This window comes from Loxodonta africana, chromosome 3 (genome assembly GCF_030014295.1).
Source record: "Loxodonta africana isolate mLoxAfr1 chromosome 3, mLoxAfr1.hap2, whole genome shotgun sequence".
In the NCBI taxonomy this organism is placed as follows: domain Eukaryota; kingdom Metazoa; phylum Chordata; class Mammalia; order Proboscidea; family Elephantidae; genus Loxodonta; species Loxodonta africana.
Window position 1 is genome coordinate 82,996,968 of NC_087344.1, and position 16,642 is coordinate 83,013,609.

At 39.2% G+C, this 16,642-nt stretch overlaps 1 protein-coding gene across 3 annotated transcripts in view; it reads right to left on the reverse strand.

Moving 5' to 3' along the window:
- Positions 1 to 11,128, reverse strand: part of IPP (intracisternal A particle-promoted polypeptide) — a 39,982-nt gene extending 28,854 nt beyond the window's left edge. Inside the window, exons 1-3 of one of the 3 annotated variants that reach the window (XM_064281891.1) lie at positions 10,654 to 11,128; positions 7,016 to 7,356; positions 2,263 to 2,694 (exon numbers count right to left, since the gene is read on the reverse strand). In XM_064281891.1, the coding sequence (XP_064137961.1) occupies positions 2,263 to 2,694; positions 7,016 to 7,307 (724 nt within the window). In that variant the 5' untranslated portion in view covers positions 7,308 to 7,356; positions 10,654 to 11,128. The other 2 variants (XM_003415572.4, XM_023554685.2) reach the window with 2 other exon arrangements.
- Between the last annotated feature and the right edge of the window lie 5,514 nt (positions 11,129 to 16,642).

A 16,642-nucleotide genomic window follows, 5' to 3' on the forward strand; every position in this document is an offset into this window, starting at 1 on the left:
GATTTGTTGTTTTCTTTCTTTTTACTTCTGGATTACCTCTTTATAATAAGCATGTACCATTTTTATAAAAATTAAGTAACTCTCTAAAATGCAGGAAATAAATATGGTATCATGTATCTCATAATATTAAATTAACTGAGTTACTCCAGTGGTAAACAGAAAATATATACACTACATAACCAAACACCTCACAGGACTGGATTACTGAGTTTGAGGATTTAGGGCCATAGTCTCAGGGAGCAACTCAGTCAACTGGTGTAACAGAGCTCAGAAAGATGATGTTCTACATCTTAGTTTGGTGAGTAGTGTCTAGGGTCTTAAAAGCTTGTGAGCAGCCACATAAGTTACAACTATGGGACTCTATGCATCTGAAGCAAAAGAGAAAGAAGGAAACCAAAGACTCAAAGAAGAAACTAGTCTACAGGACTAATAATCTACACAAACCATGCCTTACCTACCTTGAGACCAGAAGAACTAGATAGAGCCCAGCTACCAGTACAGACCGTTCCAACCAGAGACATAATAGATACTCCCAGATAGGAGAAAAATATAGAACAAAACTCAAATTCCTAAAAAAAGGCCTGACTTACTGAACCAGTAGAGACTACAGGAATACCCAAGTCTATCACCCTGGGATACCCTTTAAATTTGAATCTCAAACCACTCCCAGGGTTCACCTATCAGCCAAAAGACAGAGTGGCTCATAAAATAAATAATATCACTCGTGAGTACTGTGCTCTTCTAAACTATTATCTAAATGAGACCTAACAGTCAACATTTAACCCACACCAAAGATGAGAAGGTAAGGGGGACAAGGAAACTGGATTAATGGAAACACAACAACCAGAATGGAGATGAGAATGCTGACACATTGTGAAAGGTGTATTCAACGTCACTGAATAGTATGTATGGAAATTATGAAATGAGAACCGAATTTGCTATGTAAATTTTCTCCAAAATCACAATAAATATTTATCTATATACACACACACGCTAGGGAAAAAAGACATTTCATATAATAATTTAACCACTTCAGTTAAGCCTTTTGCTCCTTCTTTGAATTTTGTGGTTAAAGTCTTGTTATTTTTCTACATAAACTGCCCATCTTTTCTCCAATATAATCAAGAAAGAAAAAGTTTCAATTAAAGCTGCCTCTTAAAATCCTCAATTGACTTCTTCCTCAATTCACTGCAGTTTTTATTCCAGTTAAATACCTTTAGGTGATAACTATTGGGCATGCTGAATAACCAGTGCAAGATTTGAATATTATAATATTAAAAAGCTGCAGGAAAACATGCCCTCTTGCTCCCAGCAGAGGAACTTAACTTTATCACTCTGTATCTGCTACACTTGGGAAAAGTCAACTCAACCATGAAAACCTTTGTCCCACACCTAAATTCTCACATGACTCATGTAAAAGCGTGTCTGGATAATTGCTCTCTCCTTGTTTTATTATTTAAATATATGCATTAATACAACGTATCACCCAGAAAAAGCTACAAAATTCTATTAACACTATTAAGAATAGAGAAAAACTGGCAACTCACTCTTAAAAATAATTCTTTCACAGAATTATACCTCTAATGCTTAATAGTATATTTAACAGTAGTAAGATCATTTGTAGTTCAGTCATATCATAATGCTTCAGTACATGTCAAGAGTTAAAGCTTTAAATCTTAAAACCATGTCTAAAGTTGTTTGTTTTTTTTAATTTAATTTTTTAAATATAAAGATAAAACTATTTTATACTATTGTGAAAAGTATTCTCAGAAAAAAGTTTAGAATCTAAAGATAATTCAAAGGCTACTTGGAAGCTATGATATCAATACAAAATCCATTTTAATCATTTTAACGAGAGGACTTAAAGGATTTATTGAGTTTTGTTTTTGTTTATATCATACGCATTTTCCTCAAAAGTTAGGGTTTGCTGAATTTTTCAGAATGGGAGAGGAAATCTTTTATTTAAATAATTAGTACTATGAACAGTAGTAGCGGTATGCTACTGTCAGTAATTTTATTTATAACACTAATATCCCTTACTATTTATCTCAAGAAAGGCATGTAAGGATTTGATTAAAATAATCGGTAGACATACTGAAAAACTACTGTCCACCCACAAAACACAAGTCATATCCTACCTACAATAATCATTTACTAAATGTCTGTTATTGAATTGAAAAAGGAAAATTATCACATTTGAAACCAAGAAAAAAATGTATTGGATAATTAATCAACTAATTTGATATATAGCAAAAAAGTTACCTTCTATATACTTTAAAAGCCTCTGAGGAGGTAATAAAGGGAATCGAATCGGGTCCAGCACTTCTACCACATGTTTTCTTCTCTTTCCCAGATCTTTCAGAATCCATTGCATTGCAGCTAAGAAGACCTGGTATTCATCCTCAATGCTAAGCTCTTCACTTCGCAATATTTTGACCAGCTGATCTTTTGTAAGTGCCAGGAACTCTTCCCCGCTATGAACCTCCAAGAAATGGACATGAATATAGTTTTCTGTGAATTCCAAAAGATCATGGCAGGCAATTTGCTCAGAGAACTGAAAGATCCCAATGCAGTTCAGTGGATCAATTTGTCCTTTCAGAAATTCACAGCAAAGATTAACAACTTCAGTCAACTGCAGCATGTCTGCTGCAACAATCAACTCCTGGACATTATTCACACCTATATTCACTATACCTAGGGAAATAGGGAAACAAAATAGCCATTAAAATAAAAACGAATATTTGGCTTAGCATATTCAGAAAGCATTATACTTGATTCCACTGATAGCTTAATATCTGCTAAATAAAAAGGCAAAAAAGGATTTGTGGAGAGTGCACCAACTTAATGATAACGATACCTAACATTTATGAAACACTTACAGTGAAACAGACATATTATTAATTGCTTTATACACTCATTTAACCTTCACTACAATCCCATAAGGCAGATACTATTATTATTCTTATTTTTGTACTAAGGAGACAGAATCAGAAAGTTTAAGTAACTTGTCCCCAAGAAACTGTTAAGCAAGTTGCAGCGTAGGAATTAATATCAAAGTCCATGCTTTTAACATAGAGTCGCTGTGAGTTGGAATCAACTCGATGGCAGTGGGTTTGGGTTTTATATGCATATCTAACAAACATTTATTGAGGATCTGGGGAGAGTAAGACATGGTCCCTATCTTCAATTATTAAAAAGTACCATACAAATGTTAATGTATAATATTAGGTATAATCAAGAGTCTATAAAACATGAGAAAGTTATTAAATACTTAACATTTAAGTAACTACATATGCTGCTTTCTTTCCAAAGGGTTTGTTGTTGGGTACCATCGGTTCTGACTCATAGTGACCCCACTAGACAGAGTGGAACTGCCCCATAGTGTTTTCTGGACTGTAATCTTTAAGGGAGGAGATCACCAGGTCTTTCTCCCGTGGAGCAACTGGCTAGGTTACTTTCAGTTAGCAGCAGGGCACTTAATTGTTGAACCATCAGGGCTCCTTCCAAAGGGCTTTACTTTCATATATTCATATAATGACTTTGGGAGGACATCAAATAGCCAATTATACTTACGAGAAAAAAAAAAAAAACTACAATTCTCTTAGTAAGGATAAACTCTCCATTCAATCTTATACTGAGATGATTTACTTGAATGAAATGAGAATTGCCCACAAATTTGAAGATCATGGGTTTTTAAATAATGAAGCTGACTGACTGCTAATTGATATTGCCAAAGGAGTATTTATTTCTTGAGAGTAATAAAAAGAACGCCCTATACCTCAATAGGGCTTGACAGTTTACAAAGCACTTTTACATTTATTAAAAAAGGTTATCTCATTTAACTCTTATATGAATTATGAAGTGCCACTATTCCCTAGTTTATAAATGAAAGAAATGAGGCTCACACAAGCTATAAGTACCTAATCTGCAATACCCATAAAGCCCTATGAAGGCAGAGGCCATCTCTGTCTTGTTTATGTCATATCCCAGTGCCTAGCTCAAAGAAAGCATTCAATAAGTACTTGTTTAAAGAATGAATGATTGACTAAAGTTAAATGATATGCCTCGTATCACACAGCTAATTAGTGGCAGAGCTAGATCTCAAAACCAGGTCATTTCATTCAAAGCATATAAAAACCTAAGGTAAGAAATATATGTTAAGACCTGTTAGAATTATGAATGATTAATAACAAATACAATGTATGTTGTTGTTTGTTGCTGGGTGCCATCACATTTATTCCTACTCAGAGTGACCCCATGTCACAGAGCAGAACTGCCCCCATAGGGTTTTCTTGGCTGTAATCTTTACAGAAGCAGATTGCCAGGTCTTTCTCCAGAAGAGTCGCTGAGTGGGATGGAACCGCCACTCTTTCAGTAAGCAGCCGAGTGCTTAATCACTGCACCACCAGGGCTTCTTAAAAAAATTTAGACAAGTCCAAACGAGAGATAAATAGAAGAGGCTTTGTCTCCTCCCCCACCTCCAAAAAGTAAACACTATTTACAATGAAAATCAAAGAACGTGTTTTTAAAGAATTAATTGTGCCAAAGACTACAAAGTTCCCTGTTCAAAAAATACTCAATATTCATTCTCCTTTCATTCTTACAGACTTTGATTTTGTTGTAAGTGGCAACTGTGCCCTGCTGAAAATTCCATTTCTCAGCCTCTCTTGTAGAGGTGAACTTTTGATTGAGTTTGGACAATAGGGATATGAGTAGTAGTTGTTGGGTAGGCCTACCAGAAAAGCTTAAAAAGATGATAGGCTCAGCTGGCGGGCCTTTTTGCCTTTCCCCCTTTCTCATTCCACTGGCTGGGCCTCAGTGATCTTAAGATTAGAAGCTATAAGTCATAGGCGGTAGAGCAAAATGTTGGAAGAATCCTGGGACACTAAGCGGTGCAAACGATTAATATGTTGGGCTGCTAACCCAAAGGCTGGAGGTTCTAGCTCACCCAGGAAAACTCTAGCAATCTACTTCCAAAAAAATCAGCCATTGAAAACCCTATGGAGCGCAGCTCTACTGTGACACACACGGGGTTGCCATGAGTCGGGATCAACTTGATAGCAACTGATTAATGATATGAAGCCACCATACCAGCCTTGGAATGCCTACTAGAGGTTCATTTTTGTGGAAAAATAAATAAATACCAGCCAAAAGCTGTTCTTCACTGTTACAACAAGTTTAGCCTTAAACATCTATTCTCTACCATGTTATTTTCCTCCAGATATGCTCAGTAGCTTTTATTTCTCTAGGTTTTACCACCTTGTATTTCTTTCATAGATTTGATCACCAGTAATGTGGTGATGATGCTATGAACATTCTCCTTCACTAAATATCTCTTGTTGCTACTATCAGATAACGGAGGCAGAACAGAAACCTTATGGTATTTCTTCTGTTTTTATGTAGTTCAACACTCCATGGATTAATTTGTATTAATTTATATTTGCAAATAAGAGAAGCAGAGGCAGTTATGAAGCAGTTCAATCAGCTCAACAAGTCATTTTGAAAAATAAGGTTGGGGGTTAGTCTATACATAAGCTAATACAAAGAGCTGCACTGCTTTCAGTATATAAAAGACCATCAGTTCTATACCCAAATCTATCATTTCTATAATCCCCAAATTAAGAGTTACCAGTTTTCCAAAATTTTCCAAAAGGGAATATGTAAAAGCATAAAGAAAAGAAATCACCTTTTGTCATTTTCCAGGTTTAAATACCATTTCCTTAAAAAACAATGCTTTATAAGGCTATGTAATTATCTCCCATCAAGCAGCCCCTTAAGGAGAGCATGGTGTATTCTCAAAATTAGACCAAATAAAGTCTTGTTTTCAAACGTTTTTTTCTGGCTATAAGAGTAATACATACTCACTGTAGAAAAAAAAATTTTAGGCAGAAAAATATAAAAATGAAAATCACACATTTATCCATACACAAAGATACACAGTATTAACACTGTAGTGTACTTCTTTCAAATCTTTTTTCCACATGTATCTATATTGCATATGAGGCTTATAATTTATATATAGTTTTTGTGTGCATTTCTAATGTCATTAAAACTCTCCAAAACATTTTAAAAATAAAAGTTTTCATTAAAACATGCTGATTATAAACATTTTGGGGGAAAAAAACAGAAAAAGAGGGAAGAAACAAGAACCTTCCGTAAGTCTATCGCCTACAGAAAAACGTTGTCAACATTCCAGTTTCTTTCCCATACACATATACACACAAATGACTTTCGTTTTTTTTACAAAACAGGGATATTTACATTCTGATTTTTTCATTTATTATAAACATTCTTCATGAGAGAATATACTTCAAATCTTTTGCAAGATCTAAATGATAGTCAAAACCCAGTGCAGTCGAGTCGATTCCGACTCATAGTGGCCCTATAGGACACAGTAGAACTGCCCCATAGAGTTTCCAATACCCACCCCTAATATTTCATCATATATATACATCTACGTGCATGTGTGTGTGTATCATAACCTACTGTGGAGACAATTATTGTGCTCGATTATATATTAAACCTGATTATATTATAAAAATATATATATATTATACACTATAATAAATAATGTTACAATAAACATCCTGGTACATAAATATTTACCTATGTCTCTAATTAATTCATGCATAAAGGAAAGGAACACTGCCTAGTCCTGTGTCATCCCCACGATCGGTTGTAGATTGGACCTTTATGATCCACGGGGGTTTTCAATGGCTGATTTTTGGAAGTAGATCGCCAGGTCTTTCTTCCTAGTCTGTCTTAGTCTGGAAGCTCCACTGAAAGCTGTTCAGCATCATAGCCACATGCAAACCTCCACTGAGAGATGGGTAGTGGTTGTACATGAGGTGCACTGGCTGGGAAACAAACTGGGTCTCCAACATGGAAGGAGAGAATTCTACCCCTGAACCACCACTGTCCCCTTCCACATAAATTAGATCAATTTATATTCCAACAGCAGTGCATGAGCGATTGCATCATTCTTCATTCAAAGCAACAGGCTCACTTAACATACCTGTGTAAATGAAATCTAGAAGTACACGAAAGATTCTAGCTTCAATTCCTAGGATCTGTACAACATCTTTTGAGGACTCTTTCATTCCTCCAGTGAACAAAGCTGCAAAGTAGGGACTACTGGCAGCCAAAACCAGCCGATGAACTTTAAAAGTTTCCTTCCCAACTTGCAGCTGCACATCACAGAAATGCTGTCCATTCCGCATTTTATTGATCTGGGCCATGAGGAATTGGGCATGTTTATCTGATGTAAAAGGACTATCACCAGCCTTGCGAAAGCCCTCATTAGCCATGATGATGGTGTATTAATTAAAACAACTGTTGCCCATAATCTGCCCCACCCTGAAAAAAGAAAACAAAGACAGCAAGCAACATATTTTCGTGTTTAACATGTCTTCCACTCATACACATATGAAACATTCCCTACCCTCAAGGGAATTTACTATCTACTTAGGGACATAAAACACCATGAAACAAACAAGGTCTAAACTGTGTGGCACTATTTCTAATAAGGTTTCAGAGAAGGGAATAAACAGTGAGGGCTAAAATAATTGGGGAAAACATCACAGAAAAAAATGGAACCTGAGTGGGCACTGAAGGGTTAATAGTATTGAGGTATGAGAAGAGGACATAAGCCCTTCTGGGTACAATAAAGAAAATGAGAAAAGACATAAAGGCAGATAAAAGGTTTTGTACATTGCAGTAGGGAAGCACACATCACAGTCAGAATGAACTTTTAAAAAGCAGTTGTGTAGGTATATACCCAAAAGAATTAAAAATAGTGACTCAAACAGATACTTGTATACTGCAGCATTATTCACAATAGCCAAAAGTTGGAAACAACCCAAATGTCCACTAACAGACGAATGGATAAACTAAATGTGGTACATACACACAATGAAATATTATTCAGCTATAAAAAGAAATGAAGTTCTGATACATGCTACAACATGGATGAACCCTGAGAACACTAAGTGATATAAGCCAGATATAAAAGGACAAATATTGTATAATCCCATATATATGAAATGAAATATCCACAATAGGGAAATGCATAGAAATAGAATGTAGGTTAGTATTTACCAGGAGCTTGGGGGAGTTACTGCTTAATGGGTACAGAGTTTCTCTTTGGGGTGATGAAAAAGTTTTGGAAATAAACAGTGGTGATGGTTGCAAAAAAATAAAGTAGGCATGCCAAAAAAAAAAGGTACTATGATCAGTCCAACTGTCTGCTTAAAATCTTCCAATGGCTTCTGTAAGCACACAAAGCCCTTCAAATCTCACCCGTAACTACATATCCCGTTCCATCTCCTATATTCATCTTTAAACTTAACACTCCAGCAAATGCTTAATAATTTGCAGTTCTCTAAAAGTGCCTCTTTCATCCTGCCCTTCCTCACCTTTTCCATCTGGATCTGCATTATAATTTAAGGCTATTCAAATATAACTTCCTCTAGGAATGCTTTCCTGTCATTCTCTCCTGTGGGTTTGGTGCTCTTCCTATGCTTACCTATAGTACCTACAGTACAGCCCACATCACACTCTACCTTGTCAGATACCCTCCCATCCCACCTGCTACCCATACACTCACATATGTGCACATGCATACATACACACACACACACAATCTGAAACTCCTTGAAAGGCAAGGCTCTTGATGACAGGGACTATCTTTTATATCTGTAGCACCCATACCTAACATACATTAGGTCTTCAAAGGTTTGTAAAATGAATGAATACAATAAGAAATTACAGTAACAGCTTACGTTGTTTTTTTAAGCTGTTAGCTTTTCCATATATTATGTTCGTTGTAATTCTCACAATAATTAAGAGGCAGGAAGAAAAGATATTATCATAAATGAGAGATAAGGAAGCTGAAGTTTCTCCAAGGATACAATGTTACTATAATGCTCCTCTCAGTATTTGAATCCAGGTCTTCTTACTTTAAATCAGGTTTGTTTGTTTTCACCATATCACACTGCTAGGAATTATTAGGCAAGGTTATACAGAAAGGTCCTTAAAATTCAAGCACAGAAATTTGGACGTGAGACTTTACAGGTTCAGGACAAATAAATATGACAATAGCCATGTTTCAGAACTGTTATATGGGCCTTCAGGGAAATGAGCTAAGAAGAAATAAAGTCCTAGAAAACAGCCTTACAGCTTCAGTAATGAGAATCAAAAAGACAAATCCAAGTTATCTTTTGAATAAAGAAACCACGAGATTCGTTAATAGAAGAGATATGGAGATGAAGCACAAGAGGAATCTAAGATGACTAAGGTTTTATAGTTTAGGCATAAGGACAACTGATAGACTGACAGAAATGGCGTGGGCTGATGTTAGAAAAAAAATGGCTAAGTTTATACACTCCAAATTTATCAAAATTAAAATAACTAAACTGATTATCATGACTATCTAGGAATTAACTTATTGAGAGGTTCCAAAGCAGCTGCCAAAACTTCCTATCAACATCTACAGAATGTCAACATATTACATTTAACTGGCACATAAAAGCAAAGAGTTTGTTACTACATAGAAATCTGACCTGCACATATTATTAAACATGACATAGCTGTCAGGCTTTTTTGTGTTTTAGATTTCTGTCAGCGATTTTTGGACCCCAGTGGTGACTGTTTAATTACAGCGTACCTCATCTGTCCCCAACTTCAAGGCACCAGGCATAGCCATTGGGCTAAAATAAAATAGTGCCTCCTACCACTTTTTTTCTTTTTTTACCACAAGAGTTTACTGATTATCCACTCTGGTAGGAGACACTCAGCAGAAATTCTAGTCTGCTAAGATGCTTCTCGGTAGCCGCTATCCCAATGCCAGTACAGTACTCATTCCATCGGGCCCATATATCCAAAGGGAAAGAATCCAATTCTGGGACATCGCACAGGGCTGTAAGGGGCCTGCCTCATGGGATTTCGAAGGCAGATTATTAAGAAATGGTGTGGACACCTATAGGAAGTAAAGAAGACGTGTCTAGTGCCCGTGAACCCAGTGCCGAAAGCATCTGGAAGGCGCTTCAGCAAATGTTTTAAAGAATCCTGAGATGAGCGTCAAAAGAAAGAGGCTCCTTGCACTTGAACTGGGGACTGGACCTGGAGCGCTAGCCCTAAGCTGCTCCGACACTAAACCTGTTGTCGTCGAGTCGATTCCGACTCATAGCGACCCTATAGGGCAGAGCAGAACTGTTCCACAGGGTTTCCAAGGAGTGGCTGGTGGATTGAAACTGCCGACCTTTTGGTTAGCAGCCGAGCTCTTAACCACTGCGCCGCCAGGGCTGCGACACTAGGAGCAGTTAAACATCCCAGCGCTATCGAAATGGCGCGGCTGGCATCGTCAGACAGCAGGAGAGACGACAGACAGGCCAGTGGTGCGGCCTCCGGATTCCCCAGCGAGGGCGGGGAAAGGAGAGGCAGGTATCGTTCGGACCAGGAGAAGCCTCGGTGAAGGCGAAAACACTTTGAGACTAGCAGGGAAAGAAGGCCTGAGGCGGCAGGAGAAAGGCGGGGAGGAAGTGGGCTCCAGAGGCAGCTCTCAGTCTCCCCTTCAGGGGTACCGAGAGCCTGAGAGAGTCGAAGAGGAAGTTCCCAACCCCGTCACAGAGCGCCTGGGACGCAAGCCCTTCTTACCCGCCGCTTCCCTTTTCCGCCGGCATCCGCTCAGGCTCTGCGCGCGCAGTCGCGACCCGCAGGCGTGGAGGGGGCGGGGAAAACGAGCTGGGAGGTGACTCGGCGATGCGGTCCTCCGGTGGAGGGCTGGAGGAGAAGCCGGGCCTGGTGAAGGACGCCTTTGGCCCTCTCGCACCGAGGGCGGCGGCCTTGGTCTGCGCGTGCGCAGTGCTCCTCTGTTCGCGCGTAGCGGGGCCTACCGGCGACTCTTGGTGCTGCAGTTCTGTGGCCTCGGGCTTTTGGTGGATTCCCCGCCGGCGTGTAGTCCAGCTGCAAGCCCACGCTCCGCTTGCTGGGACTGGTCGGCCTGCGGTTTCCACTCCGCCAAAACTGCATTCACGTGACGTTCCCGGCAGCCAGCAGACCTCAGTGTTAAGTAAATAACACAGACGAACAATGGGAACGGTGCTTCTCTGCCTTTTTTACCATTCACTCTGATCATTTTCTGAGTCTGCATGACTGAGTGGATGTGAGTGGATGCCTACTTTGAAGGGGAGAGCTCAAAATGCGCAGTTTTTTCCCTCTGCTGAACTGTGCAATGTGTCAATACATGAGTGGCTTTCAAAGTTTTTTTGATAACAGCCCACAGTGAACAAAAACATTTTGCATCAAACCCAATACCACATTCTTGTGTGTATAGATGAATGTATCCGAAACAAAATTTCCACAAAATAATGTTTACATTTACTATCAGCAATGCACTAAATTTCTATTTATTTTTCATTACAAAAAAAAAACTATCAGGGACCCGTTGTTAGGAAAAATTATCAAAGACTTGGAAATGGGCTAAAGAAATTACTGGGTGTCCTTAAAAGTGTAATGCTGGGCATTATCTAGCAGACACTCCAAGGGGTATTTGATTCTATAGGAACATTTGACCTTCTATTGAATATGCTATTTTACAAGAAAACATAGTATTTGAAATAATAATTATCCACAGAAATGCAAATGAATTTTGCCCAATATAGGTACAATTGATTTCCACCTTGAACCTGTATCAGTCAGGGTACTCCCCAGAAACAGAACCAATGGTGTGTGTGTATGTGAGTGTTTGTGATTTATTTTAAGGAAATGGTTCACACCATTGTGGGGACTGGCAAGTCTGAAATCTGTAGGGCAGGCTGGCAGGCTGGAAACTTGGCAGGAGTTGAGGCTACAGTCTTGAAACAGAACTGCTACACTCTTGAGGCAGTATTTCATCTACTCTGGGATACCTTAGTTTTTACTCTTAACGCCTTCAACTGACTGGATGAGGCCTACCCACATTATCAAGGGTAGTCTCTTTTACTTAATTAAAACCAACCAATTATAGATGTTAACACATCTAAAAAATATCTTCACAGCAACACCTGGATCAGTGTTTGGTTAAATAACAGTGGTCAAGAGCTTAGCAGCTAACCAAGAGTTCAGCAGTTTGAATCTACCATCTGCTCCTTGGAAACCCTATGCAGCAGTTCTACTGTGCTCTATAGGGTCACTAGGAGTTGGAATTGACCTGCTGGCAACAGGTTTGGTTCTTGTCTACTACGTAATTAGTGAATACCCCTCTTCCTCACTCCCTCCCCACTCTCATAACTATCAAAGAATATTTTTTTCATGCTTTAGAGTATATATTCAAGAGGAGAATTTTTGGATCATAGGGTATATGCATCTTCAACTTCACTAGAAATGCCTAACTCTATTCAAAACTGTACCAATTTACATTCCCACCAGAAGTGAACTAGAGTTCCCTTGCACTGCATACTAATTAATACTTCATATCATCAACTGTTTCAATTTTGTATAATCCGGTGGGCGTGTATAGTATTCCATTTTTATTTTAATTTACATTTCCTGATTATTAATGTCACTGAGCAGTAAAAAGATGTTTATAGGCCAATTAAGTTTCTTCCTCTTCTTTTTTTTTTTTAAATAAAATGGCTATTCATGTCTTTCCCCCACATGTCTGCCAGATTGTTGTACTGTGGGGGTTGTGTGTTGCTGTGATGCTGGAATCTATGCCACCGGTATTCAAATACCAGCAGGGCCACCCATGGAGGACAGGCTTCAGCTGAGCTTCTAGACTAAGACAGACTGGGAAGAAGGATCTGGCAGTCTACTTCTGAAAAGAATTAGCCAGCAAAAACATTATGAATAGCAGGGGAACATTGTCTGATATAGTGCCGAAGATGAACCACCCCCTGGTTGGAAGGCAATCAAAAGATGACTGAGGAAGAAGTGCCTCCTCAAAGTAGAGTAGACCTTAATAGCCAGGATGGAGTAAGCTTTCGGGGCATGAATTCATCTGCTAATGTGGTGGGACTCAAAATGAGAAGAAACAGCTCCAAACATCCGTTAATAATCAGAACCTGGAATGTACGAAGTGTGAATCTAGGAAAATTGGAAATCATCAAAAATGAAATGGAACGCATATACATCGATATCCTAGGCATTAGTGAGCAGAAATGAACTGGTATTGGCCATTTTGAATGGGACAATCATATAGTCTACTATGCTGGGAAGGACAACTTGAAGAGGAATGTCTTCACATTCATTGTCAAAAAGAACATTTCAAGATCTACCCTGAAGTACAATGCTGTCAGTGATAGGATAATATCCATACGCCTACAAGGAAGACCAGTTAATATGACTGTTATCCAAATTTATGCACCAACCACTAAGGCCAAAGATGAAGAAATTGAAGATTTTTGTCAGCTTCTGCAGTCTAAAATTGATCAAACATGCAATCAGGATGCATTGATAATTATTGGTGATTGGAATGTGAGAGTTGGAAACAAAGAAGGATCTGTAGTTTGAAAATATGGCCTTTGTGACATAAGCAATGCCAGAGGTCGAATGACAGAATTTTGCAAATACCTTTTTTCAGCAACATAAACGGTGACTGTACACATGGACCTCGCCAGATGGAGCACACAGAAATCAAATTGACTACATCTGTGGAAAGAGATGTTGGAAAAGCTCAGTATCATCAGTCAGAACAAGGCCAGGGGCCGACTGTGGAACAGACCATCAATTGCTCATATGCAAGTTCAAGCTGAAACTGAAGAAAATCAGAGGAAGTCCATGAGAGCCAAGTATGACCTTGAGTATATCCACCTGAATTTAGAGACCATCTCAAGAATAGATTTTACACATTGAACAGTAATCACCAAAGACTAGGTGAGTTGTAGAATGACATCAAGGGCATTATGCATGAAGAAAGCAAGAAGTCATTAAAAAGACAGGAAAGAAAGAAAAGACCAAAATGGATGTTGGAAGAGACTATGAGAATTGTTCTTGAACGTAGACTATCTAAAGTGAACAGAAGAAATGATGAAATAAAACAGCTGAACAGAAGATTTCAAAGGGTGTCTTGAGACGATAAAGTATTATAATGACATGTGCAAAGACCTAGAGATAGAAAACCAATAGGGAAGAACATACTTGGCATTTCTCAAGCTGCAAGACCTGAAGAAAAATTCAAGCCTCAAGTTGCAATATTGAAGGATTCTATAGGGAAAATACTCAATGACGCAGGAAGTATCAAAAGAAGATGGGAGGAATACACAGAGTCACTATACCAAAAAGAATTCATCAAAGTTCAACCATTTAAGGATGTAACATACTATCGAGAACTGATGATACTGAAAGAAAAGGTCCAAGCTGCACTGAAGGCACTGGAGAAAAAACAAGGCTCCAGGAATTGACAGAACACCAAATGAGATGTTTCAACAATTAGATGCAGTGCTGGAAGTGCTCACTTGTCTATGCCAAGAAATTTGGAACACAGCTACCTGGCCGACATACTGGAAGAGATCCATATTTGTGCCCATTCCAAAGAAAGGTGATCCAACACAATGTGGAATTATCAAACAATATCATTACTACCACACACAAGTAAAATTTTGCTGAAGATCATTCAAAAGCAGTTATAGCAGTACATCCACAGTGAACTGCCAGAAATTCAAGCCAGATAAAGAAGACGTGGAACAAGAGATATTTCTGATGTCAGATGGATCATGACTGAAATCAGAGAATACCAGAAAGATGTTTACCTGTGTTTTATTGACTATGCAAAGGCATTCAACTGTGTGGACCATACCAAATTATGGATAACATTGCAAAGAATGGGAATTCCAGAACACTTAATTGTGCTCATGAGGAATTTGTACTTGGGAGGCAGTCGTTTGAACAGAACAGGGGGATATACCATGTGGTTTAAAGTCAAGAAAGGCGTGTGTCAGGGTTGTATTCTTTCACCGTACTTACTCAATCTGCATGCTGAGCAAATAATCCTAGAAGCTGGACTACACGAAGCAGAACCGGGCATCAGGATTGGAGGAAGACTTATGAACAAACTTCAATATGCAGATGACACAACCTTGCTTGCTGAAAATGAAGAGAACTTGAAGCACTGACTGATGAGGGCCAAAGACCACAGCCTTCAGTGTGGATTACACCTCAACATAAAGAAAACAAAAGTCCTCACAACTGGACCAATAAGTAACATCATGATAAATGGAGAAAAGATCGAGGCTGTCAAAGATTTCATTTTATTTGGATCCAGTCAATGCCCATGGAAGTAGAAGTCAAGAAATCAAGCGACTTGTTGCATTGGGTAAATCTGCTACACAAGACCTCTTTAAAATATTAAAAAGCACACATGAGACTATGTTGGCATCTCCTGTCTGGAGGGAAGATGTGAGGGCAGAGGAGGACAGAAGCTGGCCGAATGGACTCGAAAAAAGAGAGTGGAGGGAAGGAGTGTGCTATCTCATTAGGGGGAGAGCAATTAGGAGTATGTAGCAAGGTGTGTATAAATTTTTGTACGAGAGACTGACTTGACTTGTAGCCTTTCACTTAAAGCACAATAAAAGCTAAAAACATATACATTAAAAAGCACCTTGAAGACTAAGGTGCTCCTGACCCAAGCCGTGGTGTTTTCAGTTACCTCATATACATGCAAAAGCTGGACAATGAATACAGAAGACCAAAGAAGAATTGATGCCTTCAAATTATGGTGCTGGAGAAGAATATTGAATATACCACGGACTGCCAAAATAATTAACAAATCTGTCTTGGAAGAAGTACAGCCAGAATACTCATTAGAAACAAGGATGTTGAACTCTTTTGTAGTTACGAGAGGGGGGAGGGAGGGAGGGTGGGAGAGGGGTATTCACTAATTAGATAGTAGATAAGAACTACTTTAGGTGAAGGGAAAGACAGCACACACTACAGGGGAGGTCAGCACAATTGGACTAAACCAAAAGTAAAGAAGTTTCCTGAATAAACTGAATGCTTTGAAGGCCAGCGTAGCAGGGGCAGGGGTCTGGGGACCATGGTTTCAGGGGACATCTAAGTCAATTGGCATAATAAAATCTATTAACAAAACATTCTGCATCCCACTTTGAAGAGTGGCGTCTGCCGTCTTAAATGCTAGCAAGCAGCCATCTAAGATGCATCAATTGGTCTCAACCCACCTGGATCAAAGGAGAATGAACAACACCAAGGACACAAGGTGATTACGAGCCCAAGAGATGGAAAGGGCCACATGAACCAGTGACTACATCATCCTGAGTCCAGAAGAACTAGATGTTGCCTGGCTACAACCAATGACTGCCCTGACAGGGAACACAACAGAGAACCCCTGAGGGAGCAGGAGAGCAGTGGGATGCAGACCCCAAATTCTCATAAGACCAGACTTAATGGTCTGACTGAGACTAGAAGGACCCTGGTGGTTATGGCCCCCAGACCTTCTGTTGGCCCAGGACAGGAACCATTCCTGAAGCCAACTCTTCAGACATGGTTTGGACTGGACAATGTGTTGAAGAGGGATGCTGGTGAGGAGTGAGCTTCTTGGATCAGGTGGACACTTGAGACTATGTTGGCATCTCCTGCCTGGAGGGGAGATGAGAGGGTGGAAGGGGTTAGAAGCTGGCGAAATGGACACGAAAAGAGAGAGTGGAGAGAG